This window comes from Stegostoma tigrinum, chromosome 9, assembly GCF_030684315.1.
Source record: "Stegostoma tigrinum isolate sSteTig4 chromosome 9, sSteTig4.hap1, whole genome shotgun sequence".
NCBI lineage: Eukaryota > Metazoa > Chordata > Chondrichthyes > Orectolobiformes > Stegostomatidae > Stegostoma > Stegostoma tigrinum.
The window spans coordinates 55,791,707-55,806,421 of NC_081362.1; the positions used below are offsets into that span (position 1 = coordinate 55,791,707).

The 14,715-nt window shown below is 41.8% G+C and overlaps 1 protein-coding gene across 2 annotated transcripts in view; it reads left to right on the forward strand.

Moving 5' to 3' along the window:
- rps6kc1 (ribosomal protein S6 kinase polypeptide 1) overlaps positions 1–14,715 on the forward strand; it is a 161,486-nt gene that overhangs the window by 57,774 nt on the left and 88,997 nt on the right. For both annotated transcript variants that reach the window (XM_048536017.2, XM_048536018.2), the window contains one exon: positions 6,045–6,425. In XM_048536017.2, coding sequence (XP_048391974.2) covers positions 6,045–6,425 — 381 coding nt within the window. The remainder of the gene's footprint in view (positions 1–6,044; positions 6,426–14,715) is intronic.

The window sequence follows — 14,715 nt, forward strand, 5'->3', positions numbered from 1 at the left end:
GGTCAAGTGATCACAGCAGGAATTTTCAGTCAGTATTTCCCCTTCCGGAAAAATCTCTTTAGTCCCTGAAAGTCCTGGGTGCGAATATCTGATGATGGAAGTTGAATATCAGTAGTCCCTGCTAATATTTGAAATAACAGGTTTCATGGTGACCCTTACTGAGAATAACTTTCAACTCCAGATTTTTTTTTATTAATTACATTCAAATTCCACTAACTACAATTGGTAAGATTTGAACCTATGTACCTAAAGCATTGGCCTAGATGTCTATATATTTCTAGTCCAATGACATAACCTCCATATCCACCTGTCGATTGATGCATCTTATTCTTCTTTGGTCTTAGACTTTAGTGCATATTTTTACTTCTATCTTTTACGTACTGCCGTGATGTGGAGGTGATGGTGTAGGACTGGGGTGGACAAGGTCAGAAATCGCAAAACACCAGGTTTGTTTGAAAACACAAACTTTCGGAGCCCCACTGTCTACCTCGCACCTGCTGTCAGGGTGGTGGAGTTGAATTCTTACAGTAGGTAGCAGGGACGGCATTTTACTGTAAGGTATTTTAGATCCAGGGAGCAATGGCTTGCCAGGGTGGCTACGTCCGAGCACCAGGAAGAATAGGCTTTCTTTTGGTTAGAATCTCATTTTGAGGGGCTGTGAAGGATCTCTTGGGCATGACTCAGCATTATCTCATGCCATTAGTGATAACCACATCTGTTTTGGCTGGCAGTGGTACCTGTTCCTGAATGCTGCCCTGCTGGAAAGCTGTTTCTGCCATTAGGAGTTGGTGATGCCTTATTTATTTTTCTCCCCCGAGGCCGCTATGTAAACTTGAATCTAACCTGTAAAAGTGCATTCGACCTGCTTATGCTGCTTTCTGTTGCAAAAAGTGGAGTCTGTACTAGGTAAAAAGTAGATTAGGCCTGGAAAAAAGATGGTAAAATTGCCATGTTCAGCTAACCTGTCAGTTTTTGCTGATAGCACAAAAAATTTCATTGCATTAGGTTAGCAAAGGTACTAGAAAAGGAGGCACTATGGGAATGTACAACGGTGATTAGTTAATTTTTTTATAAACTAATGGATGGTTCATTTGATTTTACAGTTCCTTAGGAATGGTTGTAGTGAGTTTTATTTCATCTTTTGTAGCAAGAGAATGCTGTGCTGGTCAGTGATACAGGAAGACATGGCATGGGACTGTCATAGATTGGACAATGAGGAATGGAGAATAAGGGAGTCCTTTTGATGTGTCACTAGACTAGTAATCCAGGAGTTTAGGCTAATTCTCTGAGGACATGGGTTCAAATTCAAAAATAGTAGCTAGTGCAATAAAAATTCAATGAATAAGTCAAGAATTGAAACCTGCTGTGCCTAATAGCAAACATGACCTAAGATTATCAGTGCCATAAAAACACACCTGGTTCACCGTCCCTGCTTTAGGGAAGGATATCAGCCACCGTTCCCAGTATGGCCTAATGTGAATCTTGATTTTGCAGAAATGTGGTTAACTCTTCTGCTCTTTTGAAGTTGTTGAGCAGTCACTTAGGTGAAGGACAGTTGGGATTGTCCAACAAGTGCCAATGACTCCCACGTTGAACATAAGAACTCACCAGGAGTACGTAATTCAGCCCCTTGAGCCTGCTCCGCCACTTCATATGATCGTGGCTGATCTCATCTTAGCCTCGACTCCACTTTCCTGCCCACTCTTCATGACCCTTCAATTTGTTACTAATTAAAAATCTGCCTGTCTGCTCTTTAAGTTTACCCAATGTCCTGACATCCTGCACAATTTTTTGGGTAATGAATTCCACAGATTTACAGCCCTTTGAGAAAAGTAGTTTCTCATTGCCTCCATTTTAAATCTGCTACACCTTATCTGAAAATTGGAACCTCTAGTTCTAGATTGCCCCACATGAGGAAACACCCTTTCCTTCGTCTGTCCCCTTTAGCATCTTCCTGAATATATATTTTGAATAAAAGGGTTTGCATTTGGTTCAGTGAATGCCCTGAAAGGGTTTATTTTGATTCACACCCGCCTTTTCTCTCCCTCTGTTAGCTGTTTGCCATGTACTATTTGTGGCAATGAGTTGTGACACTTGCTGTGGTCATTATAACAGGGTTGTTCTATGATGGGGTAGGCATCAGATATCTTGTTGGAATGAACTAATAGCCTACGTGGTGAAATTTGTAAATGCTATTGGGTTGAGTATTGACATCATGAACTGAATAGTATGCTTGATAGATACAGTCTGTGGCTCTGAGCCATATTTGGGCAGCACCTGTAATGATCATGTGTGCATGGTTGTACTTTAACTGTGCTTTCAGAGTAGACCCTTGTGCAGTTCTGGCACTGTTCTGCTTTTAAATGTGGGGCAGGAAAAGCCATATGAGTAGTCAATGGCATTCTGAACCATGGGGATAATTGTTATCCTGAACCCACCAACATGCTGCAACTGCTTCTATGGTAAGTGAATGTTATGCAGTCCTCTTTAGTGTCAGTTGCTTCCTTAGGTTAGCAGTGAGTAACAAACAGAGTGATGTAACAGTGATGTTACAGACCACCTGCTGCAGCCTGAAACGTTGATTCATCTGCATCGGGAAACACGTCGCAGCCTATAAAGCCTGTAAAGAGATAACAAGGTGCAGAGCTGGATGAGCATAGCAGGCCAAGTAGCATCAGAGGGCCTAGACCCTTCATCAGAAATGCGGGAGGGGAAGGGGGTTCTGAAATAAATAGGGAGGCAGGGGGAAGTGGATAGAAAATGGATAGAGGAGAAGATGATAGGTGGAGAGGAGACAGACAGGTCAAAGAGACAGAGATGGAGCCATTAAAGGTGAGGAGGTAAGGAGGAGATAGTCTGTCTTCCCTGGACTAGCCTGGTCAAGGGGATGGGCTGACGCTGGTAGATGGGGGTGGGGCTTGAGGTGGGAGGAGGGTGTAGGCGGGAGGAAGGATAGGTTAGGGAGGCGGGAACGAGCTTGGCTAGTTTTGGAATGTGGTCAGGGAGGGGAGATTTTGAAGCTTGTGATGTCCACATTGATACCATTGGGCTGCAGGGTTCCCAAGCAGAATATGAGTTGTTGTTCCTGAAACCTTCGGGTGGCATCATTATGGCACTGCAGGAGGCCCGGGATGGACATGTCATCTGAGGAAAGGGAGGGGGAGTTGAAATGGTTCGTGACTGGGAGGCGGTTGTTTAGTGCGAACCGAGCGTAGGTGTTCTGCAAAGTGGTCCCCAAATCCTGTGAAGACGTCACCACCATAGCTGAACAATCGGCTGTAAGATCCCACCCATGCTCCCATCCTCCATGAGACAGAGCTATCTCTTTCACCTGTTCTGGTCATTCCTCCAGACAACAATAGGACACTGCCTGAAACATTGAGACTCATCACCTCTTCCAAGGAATTTTTTAAAGTAAACTTTTACAGGGTGTAATTATGATATTGTTCTCTTCAGTTCTCTATTTTTGAGCAGATTTTTTTCATAAGAAATGCACATCATTGGAATTGTTCCTTTTTATTTCTTGTCATTTGAGTTATTTCTTTCCCTTTTTGAAATGCTATGTAAGGTCATGTAATGACGCTGATGAGTATCCAGGCTAGGGGGCATTAGAGGTGGTTGTGAACTTCTTAGAATTGGTATTTTTAGAGCTTCAAAGTACTTACTGAGAATGTTGAGGACTGACAGCATTGTGAAATTTTGAGGTCTTGGGGTTTGATACGAGTTTAGACATTGCTAGGATTTATCCAAACTAGGCTTTGCTGAGATATACCAGTGCTGTCAGTGAAGATTATGCAGACTTGGAGCTTAAGTCAGGTGATGTTTGTTGCAGTAGCGGTAGTGAGTTGCAAACTTTGTAAGCACCAGACACTCCCTTCATGATCTGGGGAATAACCTCCTCAGTAAGATACAGCCGATAAAGCTATACTTCATGCTAAATGTTTCTGGTTAGCTGGCAATGAGTTTTAATGATCCATAAGCACTTAATCCACTTCTAGTTTATTTGTTTTACCCAGTTTGTTGGAATTTTAATAACAAAGCAGATTTTTAGGTTAATGTTGGTAGAGTAGAATATGATCAGACAAATGCAGTTTATTCGACTGGTCAATGGAAAGAGGTATTTGTAGGGTGGACAGAAGGTGGCATAAAGAAAAAAGGACTGAAGGCAGAAGTTGCTGAATGTGACAGGAGTGCTAGGTCAGAATCATAGAGTTATACAGCATAGAAACACACCCTTCGGTCCAACTTGTCCATGCTGACCAGATATCCCCAACTGATGTAGTCCCATTTGCCAACATTTGGATCATATCCCTCTAAACCCTTCCTATCATGTACCCATCTAGGTGCCTTTTAAATGTTGTAATTGTGCCAGCCTCCCCTTCCACTGGCGGCTTGTTTCATACATGCACCACCTTCTGCATGAAGGAATCACCCCTTATATCCCTTTTAACTCTTACCCCTCTCACCTTAAACCTATGCTGTCCAGTTTTGAACTCCCCTAGCCTTGGCAGAGGGGAAAAAGACCTTGGCTAATCACCCTATCCATGGCCCTCATGATTTTATAAACGTGTATATGATCACCCTCAGCCTCTGATGCTCCAGGGGAGAAATAGCCCCAACCTATTCAGTCACTCCCTATAGATCAAACCCTCCAAACCTGGCAACATCCTTGTAAATTTTTGCCAAACCCATGGATCCTACCATTGACTGTATAAATCCTGCCCTGATTTGCTTTACCAAAATACAACACCTCACATTTATCTAAATTAAATTTCTTCTGCAACTCCTCAGACCATCGGTCCATCTGATCAAGGTCCCACTGTGCTCTGAGATAATCTTCACTGTTCACTACACCATCAATTTTGTTGACTTCTGCAAACTTACTAACCCATACCTTCTGTATTCACATCCAAATCACTTTTATATAAATGGCAAAAAGTATTGGACCCACCACCAATTCTTGTAGCACCCCACTGGTCACAAGCCCCCAGTCTGAAAAACAGCCCTCCACCACTATCCTCACTCTTACCTTCAAACCAAGTTTGTATCCATTTAGCTTGGTCCCTCTGGATTCCATGTGATCTAACCTTGCGAACCAGTCTACCATGCGAAACCTTGTTGAATGCCTTACTGAAGTCCATGTAATTTGATCTTCTGCATTCTCAGTGGGATGGTGCTATGGGGAACAGGCACCTAACTTTGAAAATGGAGCGGGGTGAAGTATATGTACGGTGTATGATGGTGATAGCAAGACTGGAAGTGTTAGATACATCAATGACCCATATACGGGATTAGTTATAAACAGAGCTTCCCTTTATAAACAAAAGGATTATAGATATTTTGATATTAGATTTGTGCAGAGAATTGTGAAAATAATGTTTCTGATTCAACGCATTTCTAGGCTTCACAACTCAGATGTTAGATTGAGATTAGTAGCTAAAAATGTGCAGCAGACTGGGTGAACAGCTGAGACTTCCGTGCTTCTCAAACTGGAAGCCTAAAAACACCTGGGTTGTAAGATGTTTAGAATGGAGCACTAAAAAGCTAAATTTCATAAAACTGCAAATGTTCCTCGGGTTATAATCACCTTGACATGTAAAACTGTCATTACTTTATTTTTCTATTCAACATTGGAGGCTTTTTGGTACATCTGTCACCAGACAATGAAAAAGAGCAGAACCAAAAATTGCTGGAAAAGCTCAGTGGGTCTGGCAGCGTCTGTGGAGAGAAACCAAAGTTCAAGTTTCAGGTCGAGTGACGTTTCCTTTAATGAAAGAAGCAACCTGCTTCTTCTGAGATGGGTTGCTCTACAAGCGAGGAACCTATGAATCTTAAAAAAAACTTGATAAATTTGTTCGGGTGAACTGAATCTGTATTATAAGTACTGTTAGAATTCTGGTTCTTTAAGTCACAGTTTAATCTTACGGTACAAGTGACAACGCTGGCTAATAACTATTTGAATTTTATTGAAAGTTACATACTCTATTCCGCCCATGTATTTACTGAACCTTTTCTCATTATCTCCTGCCTTCGTTTTCTTGTAGAAAGCGATCAACCAGGTTTATCCAGTGATAGTGACCTGCTGTCACTGACAGTGGATGGGGATTCTCTTGCTGAATGTGATGATGGAATGGCATCAAATAGAAGTTCCCCAAGCAGATACACAAGACACAGTTCCTCCCCTGAACCCACAAGATCAGCTACAGTTCCTTCTCAGGAAAGGAGTCAAGATGGGGCAGAAGGAGGCATGGGCATGTGGTCGCAACCAATTGGAAGTCTCAGACGAACAACGGGGAAAGGCGATTACTTGGCAAAGGCAGGCGAACAGATAAAGCTGGCATTGCAGAAAGAAGCAGAACAAGATTATGAAGGTGCCTTCAATTTCTACAGGAATGGAGTTGATCTGTTACTTCAGGGAGTTCAAGGTATGCCTAACAAAGGTTATTGTCTGTTGGAAGATTTATATGTCCTCAGTAGTATGTGTGTGTTTTTTTAATGTGAAGTACTTATGATGATAACCAACAATGAATTCCAGAGATCTCTTAACTTCTCACTATTTTAAAGCATTTAACATTGTCAGCGTAGCCATGGTCAAACAGGCCAGGATTTAAAGTCCTGTGAATGTAAACTGTCTTTCTTCTTCAATGGACACTGGTATGTAAAGTAAAAATACATAGTCTCACTTGGCGCTTCTCTCATTGGAGAAATACGACTGATTGATGGTTTAACCTGAGGGTCACCACACTTTGAGGTGAGGAGTGAGATTGAGAAGGTGGGGCTCTTTGGTAACCTCAGCTGGTGAGGCAGTTGAGCTCACCTTAGTGGTGTCACTATCTCAAACCTGCTGTACAGCTAACCAGCTGTGTATATCATTTGAGAGAGAGTAAAACACCTCTTTAGCTCCAACAGCGCTCTCTGCTCTAACTGGGAAAGAGCGTCTCTAATTACATCAGGCCGCATGTGACCTGTTTGGGCAAGATCAACAATTTTAATGTTAGGGACTTTTGTGTGTCAGACTTGCATTTCTCATTTTCATTTTTGAAGAACATTTCACTGTTAAGAATTCCTCTGTGTGGGAAGTGACTGTGTGATCGTGGGCATGCTTTTCACTCCCAATAGGACCTTTCATCCTCATCCTTTGCCACTCCTAGTTTTACCCCATCTCTTTCCCACTTCCTTTGGTATCCTCTTAACACTTGACACATGAAACTTCCCATCCCAATTAATGACCTCTGCTAGCACGGGACTCCAGAAAATACTGTTGTACTGCCTGTAGTTGCTGGAAATTTGAAATAAAAACAGACAATGCAAGAAACACACAATTCTAACAGGTTTGATAGAGAGCAAATTAGCGTTGACGCCTCAGATCTCTGACCTTTTGTCATAACTAAGCTGTACAGAAATGGAGCAGGTTTTGAATAAATGAAAAGGTGGAGTGTCGGAAGAGCATAGGGACAGTCTCCAATAGGTGTAGGGCAGGAGACATCAAATGACAAAAGGTATCATGGCTTTAACATAAAATTTCATAGTAATGCAATACTTGAGTATTAACAGAGCTACATCAGATATCCGAGATAACAAAGTGTAGGGCTGGATGAAGTAGACCAAGCGGCATCTTAGGAGCACAAAAGCTGATGTTAAGATGCTGCGTGGCCTGCTGTGTTCATCCAGCTCCACACTTTGTTATCTCGGATTCTCCAGCGTCTGCAGTTCCCATTAACTCTGAAACATCAGATATCCATTTTTTTTTTGTGGCTAATGGAAGAGTTATTGAGAAGTCTAACCAGCAGAAAAGTAATTTCTACCTGTCAATTATAATGACCCTGCTATCTTTCAATGAAAGTAGTCTGTGGTGCCAGGCTTAACTCGTTCACTGTGTTGTACTAAGCAAATAGCTCTTTGATTCGTGCTTTCTGCCCACTGATGTTGTCAGCCAAATTGAGTTTCTCCAGTAATCTTTTTTTTGTTTCACATTTCTAGCATCTGCAGTTCTTGCTGTTATTCTCTTTCTGATTGATGTATAAAAAGATAGTTAATGGAAATATCTTGTGTAAACTTTGCTGGATCATGAGGAAAATCTTGTGATTTGTAAAGACTTAGTTGACTGGACTTGTGGAAGAAATTTTGTAGAATGTTTGTTTCCTTGTGTGATTTGAAAGAGAGGGCCAATTTCAGGAAAAGGTGCATTGTACAACCTGTACAAAAGATGCTTCATTGGTGCCTTGAAGATCCTTTTCTTGTTCACCGTTTTGAAGTGCACAGTTTAATGGCCTCCCGCATGATGGGCTTGGTGGGAGGAGTCTTGTTTGATCAGGTGGGAAGATGATTGTGGGGAGTTTCCATCTATTTCCTCTGTCTACCCCCAATTAAATTTAAGTGGGAGGATCAAAAGAACTGTTTTCCTGCTGTACCTATCGATTTGAAGCCGTTCAGTGTGTGATTTACTCTGTAGGTTGGCTACCGTGCAGTGTGTGTATCAGATTCCTCACTCAAAGGGACTTGGTGCTTCATCAAAAAATCTAGCATTGGGAAACAGGGCCTGCAAGCCACCACTGTATCCTTGCTGGTGACCCCCTTCCCTCCCAACTGTCGTCCTGACATTCTCCGTTGGGGCTTGAGCTGTAGAATTCAGTGGATGCTGTAGTGACTATCTCCCTCGTGCCAGCCTTTGTTCAGCTGGTGGCTTTGGGTATGTGGGGCATGTGCCCCTGAGGCCCATGATCCTAGGGAAGTCTTTCTGCTGTACAATTAAGCGTCTGAATATCACTTAAGTTCATGGGTCTTCCCAAAGGAGGGCTCTTTCCCATTCTTCAGCCGGTGGATGAGACCTCTGCAGCCCCCATTCAATCTAGACCTAGGCTCTTGCAAAATATTTTAAACTCATTTCTCAGCATTGTGTACAGTTGTTAACAATTTCACCCTGGGAATTATCTGGATGTAAGTTTGCTCGCTGAGCTGGAAGGTTAGTTTTCAGACATTTCGTCACCATTCTAGGTAACATTAGTGAGCCTCCGGTGAAGTGCTTGTGTTATGTCCCGCTTTCTACTTATCTCTTTTCAGGTAAATAGAAAGCGGGACATAACACCAGCACTTCACCAGAGGCTCACTGATGATGTTACCTAGAATGGTGACGAAATGTCTGAAAACTAACCTTCCAGCTCAGCGAGCAAACTCACATCCAGAAACTCAACCTGAGCTACAAATCTTCTCAAAACTCGCTGGAATTATCTATTTGGAATGGCTAAGATTTTCATTTCCAACTGTACAATGAACTGCAATTTGTTTGATGCCAAAACTGATTTGTGAGTCTTGTTTTAAAAAATGATATTTTGGTGTAAATGATTAAATATCGGAGGCTGCACTGATGACGTTACCCAGCAGGGTAATGAAACATCTGCAAAGCAGGGAACCAGCTCAGCGAGCCAACCAACTACAACGTCGACAACCCGAGGCCCAAATTTACCCTAAAATCTTAGTGATATTTTGGTTGCTTACTAATCAATAATTGAATCTGATTCCAGTTCCTGAAATGGCATGTCTCTCTATTCCACTTAAAGGTAAGACTTCTTTTTAAAGTAGTTTCTCTTTTCCCTGTTGTTGGGTCCCTGCTTTCAATGCTAAATACTAATTTCCCATTTAATGGTTTGGTACCGTGTTACTTTTTGGATGCTGATCTGGAGCATCATCAGCTGGGAGGTCTGTGGAAATTGCCACAATTCTTTTGTTTCCATTCAAAATTCCTATAAACCTAGTGAAGGGAAGCAGTGAAGTTCAGTTCAGTTCTTCATGATAGCAGATGCAGTCTCCATTAACACTTCAGATGTGGAAAGGTTTTCATATTCTTTCCCAAATGAATGTCATGTATACATTGAATTGGGTCCAGTTGTATTTTCCACATAACATTTGAATGAGTTGTGAGGAGGCGGCTTCTTGGTGATTTAGACAAGTTGAGTGAGTGGACAAATACATGACAGATGCACAGCAATGTGGCTAAATTTGAACTTACACACTTTGGTGTGAAAAACACAATGGCAGAGCATCCTTGAAATAGGACAATGTGAGGAAATCTGAATGTACAAAGGGATCTGTGTGTCACTGTACATTCGTCAATGGAAGTAGACAGGCAAGTGCAGCAAGCTGTTTGGAAGGAAGATGGTTTGCTGGTCCTCCTTGCAAAGGGATTTCAGAAGCAGGGGTGTCATAATGTAGTTTAACAGGACTTGCTGAGACCACAGTTGGAGAAAGGCCTCCCTACGGATATACTTGTTGTAGAGGGAGTACAGTGGAGGTTTACTAGGCTGTTACTGGGAATGGCAGGATTGCCCTAGAATGAGAGATGCTGGGCCTATATTCACTAGTTTTGAAGAATGAAAGGGAATCTGATTGAAACATATAAAATTCTAACAAAGCTAGACAGACTAGACGTGGGTGGATGTTTTCACTGGTTGTGGAGTCTGCAACCTGATCTCTCACTCGGGATGCAAGGTAGGCCATTTAGGACTCATGATGAAATATTTCTTCACTCAGGGTTGATGGCATGATTCTTGGCAGTGTGGAGGAACAGAGGGATCTTGAGGTCCATGTCCATAGATCCCTCAAAGTTGCTACCCAAGTTGATAGTTGTTAAAGTGCATGCTATGTTGGCTTTCATTGGCAGGAGAATTGAGTTTAAGAGCCACGAGGTTATGCTGCAGCTGAATAAAACCCTGGTTAGACCACACTTGGAATATTGTGTTCAGCTCTGGTCGCCTCATTATAGGAAGGATGTGGAAGCTTTAGAGACGGTGGAGAGGAGATTTACCGGGATGCTCCCAGCACTGGAGGGCGGGTCTTATGAGGGAAGGTTGTGGGAGCTAGGGCTTTTTCATTGGAGCGAAGAAGGATGAAACGTGACTTAGAGGTTTACGAGATGATGAGAGGCATAGGTAGAGTGGACAGGCAGAGCCTTTTTCCCAGGGCGGAAATGACTATTATGAGGAAGCATAATTTTAAGGTGATTGGAGGAAGGCATGGGGAAGATGTCAGAGGTAGGTTCATTACACAGTGGTGGGCGTTTGGAATGTGCTGCCAGCGGTGGTAGTGGAGCCAGATGCTTTAGGGACATTCAAGCGACTCTTGGATAGGCACATGGAGGATAGCAAAAAGTACGATATGCACGGAAGTTTGATCTTAGAGTAGGATAATAGGTTGGAACAACATCATGGGCCAAAGTGCCTGTACTGTTCTACATTCTATCTGTGTTCTTTAAAAGAGATTGAACATGTAGAATTCTCTACTATGAAAGGCTATGGAGGCCTAATCACTGTATATATTCAAGAAAGAGAGAGATGCATTTTTGGATTTTAAAGGCATCAGTGGATATGAGAGAAAGCAGGAGCATCGTATTGAGATTACAGTCATACAGCATGGAAGTGGACCGTTTGGTCCTATTAGTCCGTGCTGACCATGTTCCCAAATTAAACCAGTCCCACCTGCCTGCACTTAGTCCATTTCTCTTCAAACCTTTCTGATTTGTGCGCTTATCCAAATGCCTTTTAAACGTAACTCTGTAACTGCATCCACCACTTTGGCAGTTCATTCCACACACACACCACACTATTTTCTTAAATAAAAGAAAAAGTTGCCCCTTGTGTCCTTTTTAAAATTTTCTTTTCTCATCTTAAAAATATACCCCCTAGTTTTGAATTCCCCACCCAAAAGAAACACCCTTGTCATTCACCTTTTCTATGCCCCTCATAATTTTATAAACCTCAATATGGTCACCCCTCAAGCTCCTATGCTCCAGTGGAAAAAGAAAAGGGTCTGATGAAGAGTCGAGGCCTGAAACATCAGCTTTTGTGCTCCTGAGACGCTGCATGGTCTGCTGTGTTCATCCAGCTCTACACTTTGTTATCTCGGATTCTCCGGCATTTGCAGTTCCCATTATTTCTGAAACATCTTGGTAAATCTGTTCTGAACCCTCTCCAGTTTAACATCCTTCCTGTAATAGGGTGCCCAGGACTGGACACGGTACTCCAGAAGAGGCCTCACCAATGTCCTATATAATCTCAACATGACTTCCCAGTTCCTGTACTCAAAAGACTGAGCAATGAAAGCAAGCATGCTAAATGCCTCCTTTGACGATTCTGTCTACCTGTGACGCAAATTTCAATGAATTATGTAGCTGAACCCCTAGGTCTCTGCTCTACAACATTGCCCATGAATTGTACAAGTCCTGTCCTTTGTATGCAATACTAAAACACAACATCTCACAGGATCAGCCATAATCCTATTGAGTGGCAGAGCAGGCGCGTAGGGCAAAATGGCTAACTGCTACTCTTTTCTATATTTCACCAGCAATTCATCTCTTAAAATTTGAACACACCACTTTGTAATGAGCTGTTTTGAGGTAGAATTGCTTGAAATTGCTGGAAAAGCTCAGTAGGTCTGGCAGCATCTGTGGAGAAAAATCAGAGTTAACATCCTTCCTCAGAGCTGATGGTAGCTAGGAAAACATCGGTCTATGTGCAGAAAATAATATGAGGGTAGTGGGTAAGGAGTAAATGATAGGTGGGATAGAGCCCAAAGAGAGAAGAACAGTTGGACTGACAAAGGCATGAGTAACAATCTGGCTCAGAAGGTGAATAGCTATTAATGGGGACTGTTAGTGGCCAACGATAGGTTGTGTCTAATAGCAGACTATGATAACAAGGCCCTGGTATGTGGGAGTTCAGGTAAGGACATAGCAGAACTCAAGTCCTAAAGTTATTGAACTCTCTAATTGATAGTGTTCCCTTTGTCCTTGCCTACCTGAGTCCAGTTCTGAGGGAGGGCCACCGGACCTGAAACGTTAACTGTTTTCTCCTTCACAGATGCTGCCATATATGCTGATCTTTTCCAGTAACTTTGTTTTTGTTTTTGTTCCTTGTTATCAAAAGTCTGCTATTACACACAATCCATTGTTAGCCACTAACAGTCCCCATTAATAGCTATTCACCCTCGTTATCCACTCTTGACATTTTCCTAGCTACCATCCGTTCTGAGGAAGGATCACTAAAATGCTAACTCTGATTTCTCTCTACAGATACTGCCAGGCCTGCTTAACTTTTCCAATAATTTCTGTTTTGACAGAATCTGCAGTTGTTTTGGTTTTTGTTGAAGGGCTAGGTTTTGCGAGGGCTTTAGGCGATGAGAAGAAATTGTAGATTTGGAGAACTGAGTGAAAATTCTACAGTGGGATGGGTATAATGATGGCCAAAGGCTCATGATGGTGCATTGGAAGGAGGTGGGTGACATGTGCACGAGTCTTAGTGTGTGTGTGGAAATGTGGATGTTGACAGTCTCGTAATAAAGCTATCATGTTTTCTAGTTTTGTGTTTTTAGTTCTGCCAATGAAATTTTATTTGAAGACGTTTGCCATGCTTCAGTCCAGCAGTGTAAGTTGTATGATCATATGAGTACACACAGTAAAACACTATGTATTAACACAGGAATGGGACTTATTATTGACTAGCTCATAAAGCAAACATTTGTGCCCTACATTGTGTTTTTGCATATCCAAGAAAAACGACTGGGATACTTGTTATTTTAATTGTAAGTGGAATATCTAGCTGAGACATTGAAAGTTGATTTAAATATACAGTACACCACTGGTATGCAAATATGAGTGTACTGTGCACATAAATTAGCCAAATGGATCCATTTTAACAGGAGCACCAGGCAGTACAGCACATTTCAGAAAATGTTTTTCAATTAATAGACTAATTGTAATCATTAGTATAACTACTTGAAAAGTAAATGGGAACACTTTTATAGAATTTACTGGAGCTTTTAGCAATTCTGCTTGTAGTAATGATAGAGCGAAACATTGTTGTGTGCACTTTGTGAAACTTCAGTTGTGTGAGAACTGCATTAGTTGAACCATGGCAAGTCATGACTGCCCTTTCTTTGTACCAAATACACAGAAAATCATTACTTGCACACTATATCAAACATTAAGCTACAGTATCATCATTTAGAAGAAAACAGCTATAATTATGATCGCATGCATGGGCTCAGTATTAAATGCGTTAATTTGCTATGACACGTTAATTACCTGCTTCTCCAGATGTTTAGTGTATTGTTGTGCGCGCAGTTTACAAAATAATTATAGTAAAATTGAATGAAAACAAAATAAGCGGGTGGTTTCTTGCCTTAATATTTTCATTCAAGTGAAGCCATATGAGTCGCAGCTGCACAGACACTAATGTAAGTGAATTGTTACAGAACCAACAAAGGTTGCCATTAGGAGGCTTTTGTCCAAATGTGTCCCCAGCCGATTTTATCCTATCGTGCATTTATTTCAATCTCCCGACTGCAGATACTCACTGAGATGATTTCAAAGACCTTGTTTTTGCTTCATGTGTGTTTGTAGTAAAATACAAAGCTTGTAGGGGGATAAAACGGCATATTTTGAAACCAATATAACGCCTGTTCAATTTTCTTTATGAACTAATTTTTTTTAAACAGCTCTGCAGTCTGCTGTATGACCTGTATGAAAGGGAATAGCTTAAATAAAATGTAATTACACAACCTAATCCTGGAAAGTTTGTTTGTATTCCTTCATGGGATGAAGGTGTGCTAACATTTGTTGGCCATCTCTAATTGCCTGTGAAATAGTTGCATTGAACTGCAGCAGTCCGTGTGTTGTAGATGCAGTCACAATGTTGTTAGGAAGGGACATGCAAATTTTGGCGT